Source organism: Squalius cephalus (genome assembly GCF_949319135.1).
Source record: "Squalius cephalus genome assembly, chromosome: 8".
Taxonomy (NCBI): domain Eukaryota; kingdom Metazoa; phylum Chordata; class Actinopteri; order Cypriniformes; family Leuciscidae; genus Squalius; species Squalius cephalus.
Window position 1 is genome coordinate 13,509,821 of NC_137129.1, and position 12,642 is coordinate 13,522,462.

Consider the following 12,642-nt stretch of genomic DNA (forward strand, 5'->3'; position numbering starts at 1 on the left):
TGGTTCAAACCCCTCTGGATCAGTTTTGGCAGATGGAAGAGTTTTAAACTGAACTCTGAATCACTGCATCCCAGAGGAATCGACAACAAAACAAATACAGTCAGGGACTACAGCACTGTGTCTTTGTATGACCAAAAACATGAACGACAACAAACAGACCCAAACAACTCCCGATGACCGCTTGAAAAAATCTGGACAAAGACCTATCACGACAAAACAACATTCAAAACTCTTACAAGACCCGGACGGGTATGATATCACACCAGCAGAAGGTCCTGCGCTTAAACATTCAGCTCAACAGTCACCAATCTGATGGTGTGTTATGTCATCATCCATTTGTCTAAACCATTCTGCTCAAGTATTGTTTTTTTCTTTTTGAGTTTACTTGGCAAAAACAGTTAGAGCGAGATTCCCATGAAGCAATAACGTGAAACTTTGGGAGATGAAATATGAATAAGACCCAGTTTTGAAACATTACTCTCTGAGTTTAGTCTTTCATCCTTTCGTCCCAGTTAAGGGTTGCAGTGTCCCACACTGTCCCAGTATTTGTTTAGATGTGTTTGTTTTGTAGCTCTTTTTCTCAGTCAGTCAGTTTTTAGGCATTGTTGGAGTCGACCTCTCCTAGCAGCCAGTACGTCCTCATCCGTCCCTTTCCCTTCATCTCAACATCCCCTCTGAGCTCCAGCTGGAAGCAGTTGAATTCCTCCAGAATGGCCCGTGTGGCTTCTGACACATGGATCTTCAGGGCTGATGGAAGAGGTATCAGTACACAATAGATTATTAAAAGAATTAACACACACTATTTTTTTTTTTTGCATCAAATTAAATACTGTAACTAAGGTTCATTATATTGTTTAGTTGCTAGCAAAAGAAATGCAGTTTATAATTTATTATAATAAATTATAATTTATATAAATTAAAAAGCAAAAATGAGTCTGACATCAGAACTATTATAGTACACGTGCATACAATAAATAAGTTAAAACAATAAATGTTTTTAATGTCAATTAACAGCTATTTAAGGATTCATCATCCACTTGATGAATGATTTTTCAAATTGTCATTGCTCTTCCCAGGATAATGCTGTTACTTATCACTATATTTTTGTGTATTTATATGGTCATTATGGCTCCCCACTGCACAGTTTTACTCTGTAAAGTGATTTACAAATCCCTAATCAGTTCAATTGAATAAACGAATAGAACTGGTTTTCACATTCAGTGAGCTTAACCAATCATAACAGAGATCATTTATATATATATAATTTTTAAAGATGCAGTAGTAAAAAATGGGTTCCATTCCATCTGTCAGAAAGAGGGTGCAAAATTATCATTTTAACCACACTACTGTTCAAAAGTTTAGGGTCAGTAAATTTTTTTTTTATTTTTTTTTAAAGAAATTACTACTTATATTCATCAAGGGTGCATTAAATTGATCAAAAGTGACAGTAAAGACATTTATAATGTTAAAAAGGATTTTTATTCTAAATAAATGCGGTTCTTTTGAACCTCATCAAAGACTGCTAAAAATGTATTGCTGTTTCCATAAAAATATTAAGTATAGCTCAACTGTTTACAACATTGACAATAATAAGAAATGTTTCTTGAGCAGAAAATCAGCATTTTAGAATGATTTCTGAAGGATCATGGGTAACACTTTATTTGGTCCCACTTTATATTAAGTGGCTTTAAGTACTATGTACTTACATTGAAATTAATAATTTGATACAATGTACTTATTGTGTAACTACATGTTTTTACATTGTACTTACATTTAAAAAATCCTGCATGTAATTACAGCTGTAATTAATTTATGTAATTACATTTGTAATTACACAGTTGACCCTTCCCTTACACCTTAACTCACCCTTAAACCTACCCAATCCACCACACCTGTCTCCAACCTTACCCGGATCACACCTCAATAGCAGCAAAAGTGTTTTACAATACAACATGAACACAATAAGTACATTGTACTTATTTTTTGATGTAAGTACATAGTACTTAACGCCACTTAATATAAAGTGGAACCCTTTATTTTACAGTGTCCTTGTTACATAGGTTACATGTACTTACCATAGTAATAACAGTAAATTATGCATAATTACATGCAACTAACCCTCAACCAAATCCTAATCCTACCCTAACCCTATAGTACATGTAGTTAATTAATATTACTCAGTACTTAAATGTATAATTACACTGTAACAATGACACCTTAAAATAAAGTGTAACCGGATCATGTGACACTGAAGAGTAATGATGCTAAAAATTCAGGTTTGCATCATAGGAATATACATTTTAAAATATAATAGATTTAATATATAATAAATTGTAATAATATATCAAAGTATTACTGTTTTTTTTTTTTGTACAAATAATGCAGTCTTGGTGAGCATGAGAGTCTAAAAAAAATAAAAAACTTACCGACCCCCAACTTTTTACAGTAGTGTAAATGACAAAAACTGCAGTGAAAAAACCTTCACTAAAATAATAAATGGACTTAAATGGACAACAGAAGTGTATAATATGACCCCTTTAAAAGTCTGAAGGCACCTCACCTTCTCCATTGGATTCCATACGTGAAGATGTGTTGACTGTATCGCCAAACAAACAATACCGAGGCATCTTCAAACCAACCACCCCTGCACACACAGGACCTGGACACATGAAAACACACACCAAAACACATATAACCGCCAGTCAAACTTCTCCATTACAGTCAGTCATGAACAAACAGATGCGTCCCAGAGAGAGCAGACTGCTCTGTGCTCTACTTGTACTCTATTAAACACTTTCATGACCCATGATCCTCACCGCTGTGGATGCCGATGCGTAGGCGGAGCTGCTGGCTGGGTCTGTGGCGGATTCGAAAGGAGTGAACGGCCTCCAGCAGAGCAAGAGACATGCGGGCAATCTCGCGTGCATGCAGTTTCCCGTTCCTCACGGGAAGTCCCGACACCACCATGTAAGCATCGCCGATGGTCTCCACCTGGGGGCGCCACACAAAAACACATCATTACCCTTGTAAAATAAGAAGTGCATTGATACTACTTGAAGGTGCACTTGTAGTGTATTTCACATCTTAAAAGTATAATGAAATTAAAGGCCAAGGAAATTAGGCTTTAAATTAAAGGAAATTAGGCTTTTTGGTTACACTTTATGTTAAGATGTCCTTGTTACAGTGTAATTACACATTTAAGTACTGAGTATTATAAATGAACTACATGTACTTACTATAGGGTTAGGATTAGGTTTGGTTTAGGATTAGTTGCATGTAATTATGCCTAATTAATAGTAATTACTATGGAGACTAAATGTAACATAATGCAACAAGGACACTAAAATGATACCCACTTTTTTAAGTAGTCTGTGTTACAGTTTAATTAGGCATTTAAGTACTGAGTAATAATAATTAACAACATGTACTTATTATAGGGTTAGGTTTAGGGTTAGTTGCATGTAATTATACACAATTTGTAGTAATTACTATAGTAACTACATGTAATGTGTAACAAGGACACTTTACAAAGGACACAATGTGTAACAAGGACACATCTGGTGTTACCAGATTTTACACTGTAATTATACAAATAAAAACAGAAATATTAATAAACAACATGGACTATATAATTAGGGATAGGGTTTGGTTTAGGGTTAGTTAACCCTTTAAAGAAGGACAGTTATTTTCGATGTGTTGACTAACATACTAAAGCTCTTATAAAGTAAGTATGCAATTCAATGTTACATTTAAAGTTAATATATTTTAAATGTACTAAATTACAATTTCACCATTATAAATATATGTAATTACTGATATGTAATTACTAATTTATTTACATAAATGAAATTAAAGTATGTCTATAGTATATTTACCAAAATGTTTGTCAGTACATTCAATAGTAAACTTGAACCATATTTCAAAGATAATAGAAGTAACTATGAAATTACATATAAAGACGTACTTAAGTCCTACTTAAGTGGGTCAAAAACATTTATATTTAATTGCAACTAACATGTAATAAAGTGCCTGAAAACATTATTCAGATTGGACTTAACAATGAAACATTTGATTCAAATCCTATTTATTTTGTTAGTGCACATTACTAGTCTTGTGGTGAATAATTCATCCATGCAAGTTAATACATACACGCACACGCACACACACACACACACACACACACACACACACACACACACACACACACACACACACACACACACACACACACACACACACACACACACACACACACACAGTCTTTGTAATATTTAATCAATATGGCCTTCCTTCTCTGATGACGTCAGTTTGACGTCTTTGGAACATCACCTTCAAATGTCAGATTGCTTTGACATCGAGGTGAATGGAACCTACTTTTCTAGATCCAATCAATTCCCAGTGGAAAAAACAAGCCACACCCTCTATTTTCACTCAGAAAATACATCACAATACTGAAGTAAAGTCGGTCGCAACTTTAAGTATATTCCTTTAAAGTATATTCCTTTAAAGTATATTATTTACTTAAGTAAAAGTATACAAAAGTATACTACTTTTTTTTACAAGGGTCGGCTCACTGATTGTGAGATGCATCTCAGCCACTTAAACTAATCAAGCGCTCATGTTGTTGAACAAATGCTGAATGTAATGACTCTCTGGAATTACCTTGTACACATCAAAATTGTCGATGATTGCATCAAAGCAAGTGTAGAGATCATTCAGCAGCGTCACCACCTGTGGGATGTACAAATCGACAAATAGATACTGTTTTAACTCAATACTGCACTCATGATTGTCGCAGTAAATTACAAAATTAGCATATAATTATTTCCGTCTTCTTGAGTAGTGTTTACTGAATTATACCCACTGCTGGAGGTTTTCTTACCTGCATTGGTGTGCTCTCAGCTGATAATGCGGTGAAGCCCACAATGTCACTGAAATAGATGGTGACCGAGTCAAAGGCTTCTGCCTGCACCATCTCACCTCGCTTCAGCTGCTCAGCCACTGAGCTGCAACAAAAAATGCACACACAATGAGACACGGCCTCATGCCAGAGAGAAAATGATTTCAATTGACAAAAAAGATGCCTTGTGGATTCAGACTTTTAGACCCCCTACAGTTGCATGTGCTCTTTTTTATGTTTTATAAAATATGTGCACATCACTTTAAATTAATCATTTAAAAGAACAAGTTCAAAATATTTTTTTGTGAATAAATGTTGCATTAGAATTACACATCTGATATTTTCATGTTTTACAAACACAACCGATCAAAATTGGGTCGGTAAAATATTTGAATGTTTTTGAAAGAAATCTCCTATGCTCACCAAGGCTGCATTTGTATGATCAAAAATACAGTAAAAACAGTAATATTGCAAAATATTATTACAATTTATAACAACTGTTCCCTTTCAGTCACGTTCGACGTAGTCGATGTGTTGACTGATTGGGATCACGCTTAGGGAGCCTGTCATCTTTGAGTATTGTTAAAACGAGCCAATGCACATTGGCGTGCGTGAATTGCATCACAGGCTCCGCCCCGCAGTATAAATACGGAAGTGGATGCACGCACCAGTTGTCTTTCGCTTCAGAGCCGATCGGTTTACTGATGTCTCTGAGGAGTGTTGTGTGTACAACGAGCGAGTGTGTCGGTGTTCTTCTGGAAGACTCTCCCAGTGCTGGTGTTTCTACAGCGAGTGCAGAGGTGATCGCGAGCTACGGAAGCTCTCAACTGCTGTTTTAACAGCATTTATAAACAGTGTTTTGTTGATGGCCGGTTGAGGGCAGAAGTGGTGAGTGCTTCACTGTAAAGTGTTGCCGCGGTTGTTCCCCTGTGTGCTTTGGCACTGGTGACGGGTCCCATTTCCTGAAAGAGCAACACGGGTGTGTTTGCGTCTTTTTCAAGATGTCATTCCATCTGTGCGTTTCTTGGTGCGGTAGGGCTCTGTCCCCCTCTGACGGTCACGATAGATGCATCACGTGTTTGGGCTTACAGCACACTGAAGCAGCTCTCGTGGATGACTCATGTTCCCATTGCGGGAATATGACCATCTCGGTGTTGAGATCGAGACTCGCCTTCGCTCGCGAAGGTGGAGTCCCCACTCCCATGCCCCGCTCTAGTCTAGTCTCTAGTGAGGGCCGTCTCCCTCCACCCTCAGAATGTATGTTGCCTTTATATTAACGCACATCATGATGCAGTGGATCTAATCCATGGGGAAGCACGATTTGATCGTCAGGTTCCTGAGGGGAGCAAGGGGACTGAATCCACCTTGCGCCCCCACTATACCTTCTTGGGACTTATCTCTGGTGCTACTGCACTCAGAGACCTCCCCTTGAGTCACTGCAGGCAGCTGAGTTAAAAATCCTGTTTTTAAAGAAACAGTTCTCCTGCTTGCTTGCCTCTGTCAAGAAGGTAGGGGCCCTGCACGCATTTCCGGTCGACGAATCATGCCTGGTTTTCTGGCCGGCCAACTCTCACGATATCCTGAGACCCCGGCCTGGATACGTGCCCAAGGTTCCTACCTCTCCTTTAAGACGGGACCAGGTGGTGAGCCTGCAAGCGCTGCCCCGGAGGAGGCAGACCCAGCCCTGGCTTTTCTCTGTTCCTTCTACAGGACAGAATGCAAAGCCTCAGGACCTCATCCAGCTCTTGTCTGTTACAGAGACCAGCAGAAGGGAAGGCTGTTTCCACGCAGAGATTGGCCCACTGCATAGTGGTTGCTATCACCTTGGTGTGTTTTCCCAAGGTGCACCGTGCCCACCTGGGTAGTGAGCCCCTCCAAAGAGAGAGTGTAGCTCCTTCCTGGGCGTTGACACAGAGTGCCTCGCTGACAGATCTGCGGGCTGGGCAACACCAGCACATTCGCTAGGAAAATAGCCTATGTGTCGAGCCGGTTGCTAGCCCGGTTCGTAGTGTCGGCTTGCTGCGCCATTCCCTTCCTATGGACTGGATATGTGCGCCATTCTTGCGCCAGTTGAGTTCCCCTTTTGCCGAACCCTGTTGAGTTCCTCCACACCCCTTCGGCGTTGGACGTGGCGGAGCATCCAATGCTATGACTACCACTCGTATGCACTGGTGGAACTTGTGCTAGGCTGGGTCCATATGTTGTGATCCCTATGGTGATCCCAATATGTGTATTCCTCCACGGTACGGCTCCCTGCGACGAGCCCGTGTCTTCCCTTGGCAGAGCCTGCTCTGTCGTCACTGACCGGTTGCGTCTCCCCCCTGTTTTTGGCTGGAGCCATCTCAGTGACATCCCATATGTTTTACTGCCCGGTAATTCGCTCAGTCCATATGAGTTATTCTCCACGTTACCTGCCTACGGGCAGGATGTGGCTTCCGCAGCATATTCCTTCAAACGAAAGATTAACGCTTTCCCAGTGATCCTGTAGAACAGCAGTGACTTTCCTGGCCTAAGCCCTGTCCTATCTCCACCTCAATATACAGGAAGATCAGGAGGCTTTTGTCTAGGCACTGGAAGGTGGCAGCACTAGTGGCGTTTTAATAGGGATCCCAATCAGTCGACACATCGACTACGTCGAACGTGAGCAACTGAAAGGGAACGTCTCGGTTACGTATGTAACCCTCGTTCCCTGAAGGAGGGAACAGAGACATAGTCCTGTTGCCACTATTGCTGGACCACCGCTGACTGCGGGCTCCGCTCGGCTCCTCAGCGAAAAACAACTGGTGCGTGCATCCACTTCCGAATTTATACCCGCGCTGCGGGGCACAGCGTGTGATGCAATTGGCTCATTTTAACAATACTCGAAGATGACAGGCTCCCTAAGCGTGATCCCAATCAGTCGACACGTCGACTATGTCTCCGTTCCCTCCTTCACATCCGTAACTGAGACGTTTTCTATTGTTATATATTTTAAAATGCATTTTAGTGAATTTTCAGCATCATTACTACAGTGTTCAGTGTCACATGATCAATCAGGAATCATTCTAATATGCTGATTTGCTGGTCAAGAAACATATCTTATTGATTATTATCAATATTGAAAACAGTTGTGCTGCTTAAAGTTTTTGTAGGAACCATGCTACATATTTTTCAGGATTCTTTGTCATTTCAAAAGAACAGTATTTTTTGAAAATGAAATCTTTTGTAACATTATAAATGCATATAATGCAACTTTTAATTAATTAAATGCATCCTTGATGCATAAATTGGTTTGAACAAATCATTATAAAGAATCAGTTCAAATGAAAGAATCACATCAAGTGTTGGTAGTGCTTCCAAAACAAAAAGCAGAAATAAACAAGAATAAAAACCATTTAAAAATCATAAATATGAAAGATATGTGTGGGACTTACTGTGGGAGGATTTGATAGAGCAGAGTTTCAGCTTTACGTTTCTCCTCATGGTACGCCTGTGTCCTCTCCTCCACCAACTCCTCCAGGTTATTGGCATACAGCTCCATACGGGACAAGAGGTTATCCAGGATGTTGGAACCAAATCCACTGAGGCCAAATCAGAGAAGGTGAGGCAGAGACAAGAGTTGTGAATGTGTGTCTGATCACTGCAGCATAGGCAGTGCAGGCAGATTTCCACAAAAATAAATAAATAAAAATTAACACCCATAATACACAAAGTTAATTTCGTATATATATATAAAGTATATTAATCAATAAACATATGAAGAAATATGAATATTTTAATTTGATTGACTACCGATAAGAGTTTATGTAGATGAACTGAATAATAATAATAAAGCATTAGAAGTTTTGTATTGCCTCATATTAATTAAGAGACTATATATTATATAAGAGTGCTTTTAAAAATTCATTAAATGAATAAACTTAAAATTATGAAAAGTTTAACAATAAACAGTGACCAGTTACATTGTCTGAAACTATACATATGACATTAGGCATACGAATTTCAACCCAAAGTCTACTATTTGGTCAATTTGTCAAGTCAGTTGTTCATGAGATGATTTGTGTTTCAGGTACCGGTTATTCTTGCGGAGCAGTACTTTAATCTGGCTGAAGTCTGGCCTCTCGTTGACGTCTTCAGACCAGCAGCGCTGCATCAGCTGTCCCATCTCATCGCTGTGGCTCTGAGGACACAGCAGCGGACGCAGGTACGGCCACCGGCCCTCCACCACACGCTCTATGATCTCTGAAACAGAAATTACAGACAGCAAAGGAGGAACATGTAAATAAACAGTCTCCTGACAATGAGTTACACAACTCTCTATCACAGGAAATAACATGCATAGATTAGAAAATAGAGTTAGCATATCAAATTTCACAGAAAAACATTGAGAGTGATCGGACTCCCTGCTGGTGTGAGAAAAAGAGAGACAGAGACTGACAGAGAGCAAATATGTGAGAATAAGAAAGAGTAAAAGTGATGAAAGTGTCATTCACAGGTTTTGAGAAGACCTTGGACTTAACAAATGTCTTCACAGCAATCAATGCGAGTAATGATGACAGGGCCTTCCTGTCTCACTGCTCCTTTATCTTTATTTGTGGACCTTTAAGTGCATAGCTGGCTCTAAAATACGATTGGATGAACCTTATCCAGATACTGCTTCAGATAGTATCTATCTATCTATCTATCTATCTATCTATCTATCTATCTATCTATCTATCTATCTATCTATCTATCTATCTATCTATCTATCTATCTATCTATCACTCTGTGCAAACTGTCAATACCAGTGTCTCTGTCATTCTCTCATTGATGTCTTTGAATCCCTTTGTTCTCATGGTGAGCTGGCGCTGCTCCAGATATGCCGCTAATGTTTTGTTGTCTTTCTTTAATGCAGCCGCTGGCATGTGTGTGGTGATCCGTTTATAAGTATGGGTGACATCGCAGAGTTTATGTGAATGTGTGTTTGTGTCCATGTTTCCACCACCCACCACCTACATAAGCAATACTGACACTGATAGAATGTAAATAAGACACAGAACATAACAGAACATAGGCTTCCCATCCCAAAACACACAAAATAAAGCAAGCAGCGGAGACAGTTACTGTCTCAGCTGAAAGTGACCAGGACACTTCTAAACTTTTAAATGCAGCATAACTTATAAACAATATCTCTATTGCATGTATTTATTTGAGTGTGTGTATATATTGGCATACTGAACACTTAGACATTTCTGAATGTCATTGCAGTAAAAAATAAATAAATAAAAAGATTTCAAAACAAGTGTCATTTGTAAAAATTCTACTCAAAACTTTCTCAGAACCAACTTAACTTTCCTGAGCCATTTTTACAATGACTTTTAATCAACTGGTGTTTTATTTAAAACCTAAGTGTACTGGTGTTACCTGTTACCTTTAAAATAAATGGCACTTGATTTGATATTTTAAGTGTGCAAAGACTTTTAGGCCTCTATTACTAATGCTTTGGCAAATTGGACTTTGAGTTTTGGAAAGTTATTTTCATCTTGCTCACAAAGGGAGTGAGTGAGAGAGAGAGAGTGAGAGAGAGAGAGAGAGAGAGAGAGAGAGAGAGAGAGAGGTGAGGTGAATGTAGACACACAGATGACATGGAATAGAAAAATGACATAACACAAAGTGTTATCAGTGTAATTAGCTGCATAATCTGTGTCTTATTAACACATTTTATTTAATGCTGTTTTGATTCACATCAAAGAGCTAAATGAGAAAGCACTCTCACCTGCATAATGGCTTAACCATTCTTGTGAGTGGAATGCTGCAATATTCATATTCACAAATAAAAACTTCTCTTGAAAGCATGAAATAAAATGTATGTCTCTTTCATGCTTCTCTAGGGATTAAACAGTGATTAAACGGCACTTTTTAGAGTCTGTTGCTAAAACGGACAATTCCAATATGAAAATTCTGCAAAATTCAGCAAAGCTAGCATTGGGTGATAAATAAGAGTGTCTATGATAAATAAAAGGAAAAATCTTTTAAAATAAAGTGTAACATGCCAAGTTCCAAGAAATGTACTGTTTGTATTCATGTTGGTTTTCAGTGTTACTAAAACTTTTAAAAATAATTTCAGTCATTAAAATATTGATGAAATAAAATCAAACAATAAATATCACATGGAACTTAAAAATTAGAAATGTTGCATTGGCATCTAACTGGAATAAATAAGTTTATGTAGAAATATGTTTGTGTATAAAAATGAAACTAAAACTTAAACTGAAATGACAAAGAATTACACAAATTGTTATACTGAAATGTAGAAAAAAAAAAAGACAAAAACAAATTAAAATGAAAACTATCAATAAAAGTTAATTAAAAAATAAATAAACACTATAATAGTATATAATTAATAAAATAACACTGGCTGGTATCATATGGTTTTGAATAGGTCAGTTACATTATTTTATATATATAGTGTATATATTGATTAAATTCATTAAATATCATTAATTTGGGGAGTCGCAGCACATTACATTTCTAAAATATGATATTTGGACAGGTGTATCACCCTGATATTTCTGACTTTAAGCCCATAAAAAAAATCTAAATGAACTTTAATTCAGAAATTAAGAACATGCCTGAAGAGGTGTATTCACATCATTGTATTTATGGATTACATTTTAATGTATTTTTGAATAAATTAATAGATCTGGACACAATAATAACATGTTGATTATACCTGTACTACACAGGGGTTAAAGTGGGCCGGAACGGTCCGGAACTGTGTTCCGGCACCTCAGATAAATGAATAAATAAATAGATTCAAATCAAATCAAATCATTCTCATCAAATTCAATGATTTTCATCATTCATCAAATCAAAACTGAATATCACCGCCTGGCCCCGCCTTCACAAACACGCTTCCCGACGTTATGTTCTCACGGTTCTCCTGTCTGATTTGAGTGCATCTGCACCGGTTCACGCCTCCCCTCCCCTCTGAACGCCAGCGACTACTAATGCGTGAATGCACTCACAGGGGTTGAGCGCGGTAAAGTTAGTTTTGGGTTCGGTATTCGCCGGACATTTGTTTTCCCTTGTAATAGGCCTATATTTTATTATTTATTATTATATTATATATTATATTTATGCATGAGAATGCTTTGACGCGTTTCCACCGTGCATGATGCTTAAGGGAACGTCTGCCAATTCCACCAACTGCGTTAAACGTGGACTATAATTTGTATTATTTAAAATTACTTTTAACATTTAAAAACAGACGTTTTCAAATTCCAAAGCTTGTAGAACGTTCCTATTGGCAATACTGACTTAGGCTACAGCTTTCCTGGTAGCCTTGAGTAAATGAACTTGTCGCAGAAAATGATTCATAAAACATATAAATATCAGTTGAGCCTGTTTACTTTCTTCACTGACACAGACGAAAATGAAAAGACTATCAAAGTTCAGCTTTAGCAGGGGAAGAATTAGGGCAGAAGGAGATGAAGATGAGGAGAAAGCAGGTATTGACAAATAATCTACTGACAAAGTTTTAAAGCTATTTCTTATCAAATTTTTTTTGGTCTTCAAAAGCCCTAAATTGCACATATGTTGGTCAGAGAAATCCAAATTTTCTCGGGGGACCATGCCCCCGAACCCCCCTAACTACCGCACATTTCAGTCAGTTTTGGACTTCCCGTTTTTATGTTTAAATTTACATCGTGAAAAACAAGGTTGTGTTCCATATCGTGGTGTTCAGCGTTCAGTTTTTACATAGTATCGTCATCATATCAGTG

General features: G+C 38.0%; 1 protein-coding gene across 2 annotated transcripts in view; it reads right to left on the minus strand.

Annotated features, from left to right (window-relative positions):
- Positions 1-12,642, minus strand: part of npr1a (natriuretic peptide receptor 1a) — a 118,976-nt gene continuing 106,334 nt past the window's right edge. For both annotated transcript variants that reach the window (XM_079879452.1, XM_079879451.1), the window contains exons 16-22: positions 8,953-9,121; positions 8,314-8,460; positions 4,883-5,006; positions 4,663-4,731; positions 2,817-2,991; positions 2,561-2,659; positions 1-747 (exon numbers count right to left, since the gene is read on the minus strand). In XM_079879452.1, coding sequence (XP_079735578.1) covers positions 596-747; positions 2,561-2,659; positions 2,817-2,991; positions 4,663-4,731; positions 4,883-5,006; positions 8,314-8,460; positions 8,953-9,121 — 935 coding nt within the window. In that variant the 3' untranslated portion in view covers positions 1-595. The remainder of the gene's footprint in view (positions 748-2,560; positions 2,660-2,816; positions 2,992-4,662; positions 4,732-4,882; positions 5,007-8,313; positions 8,461-8,952; positions 9,122-12,642) is intronic.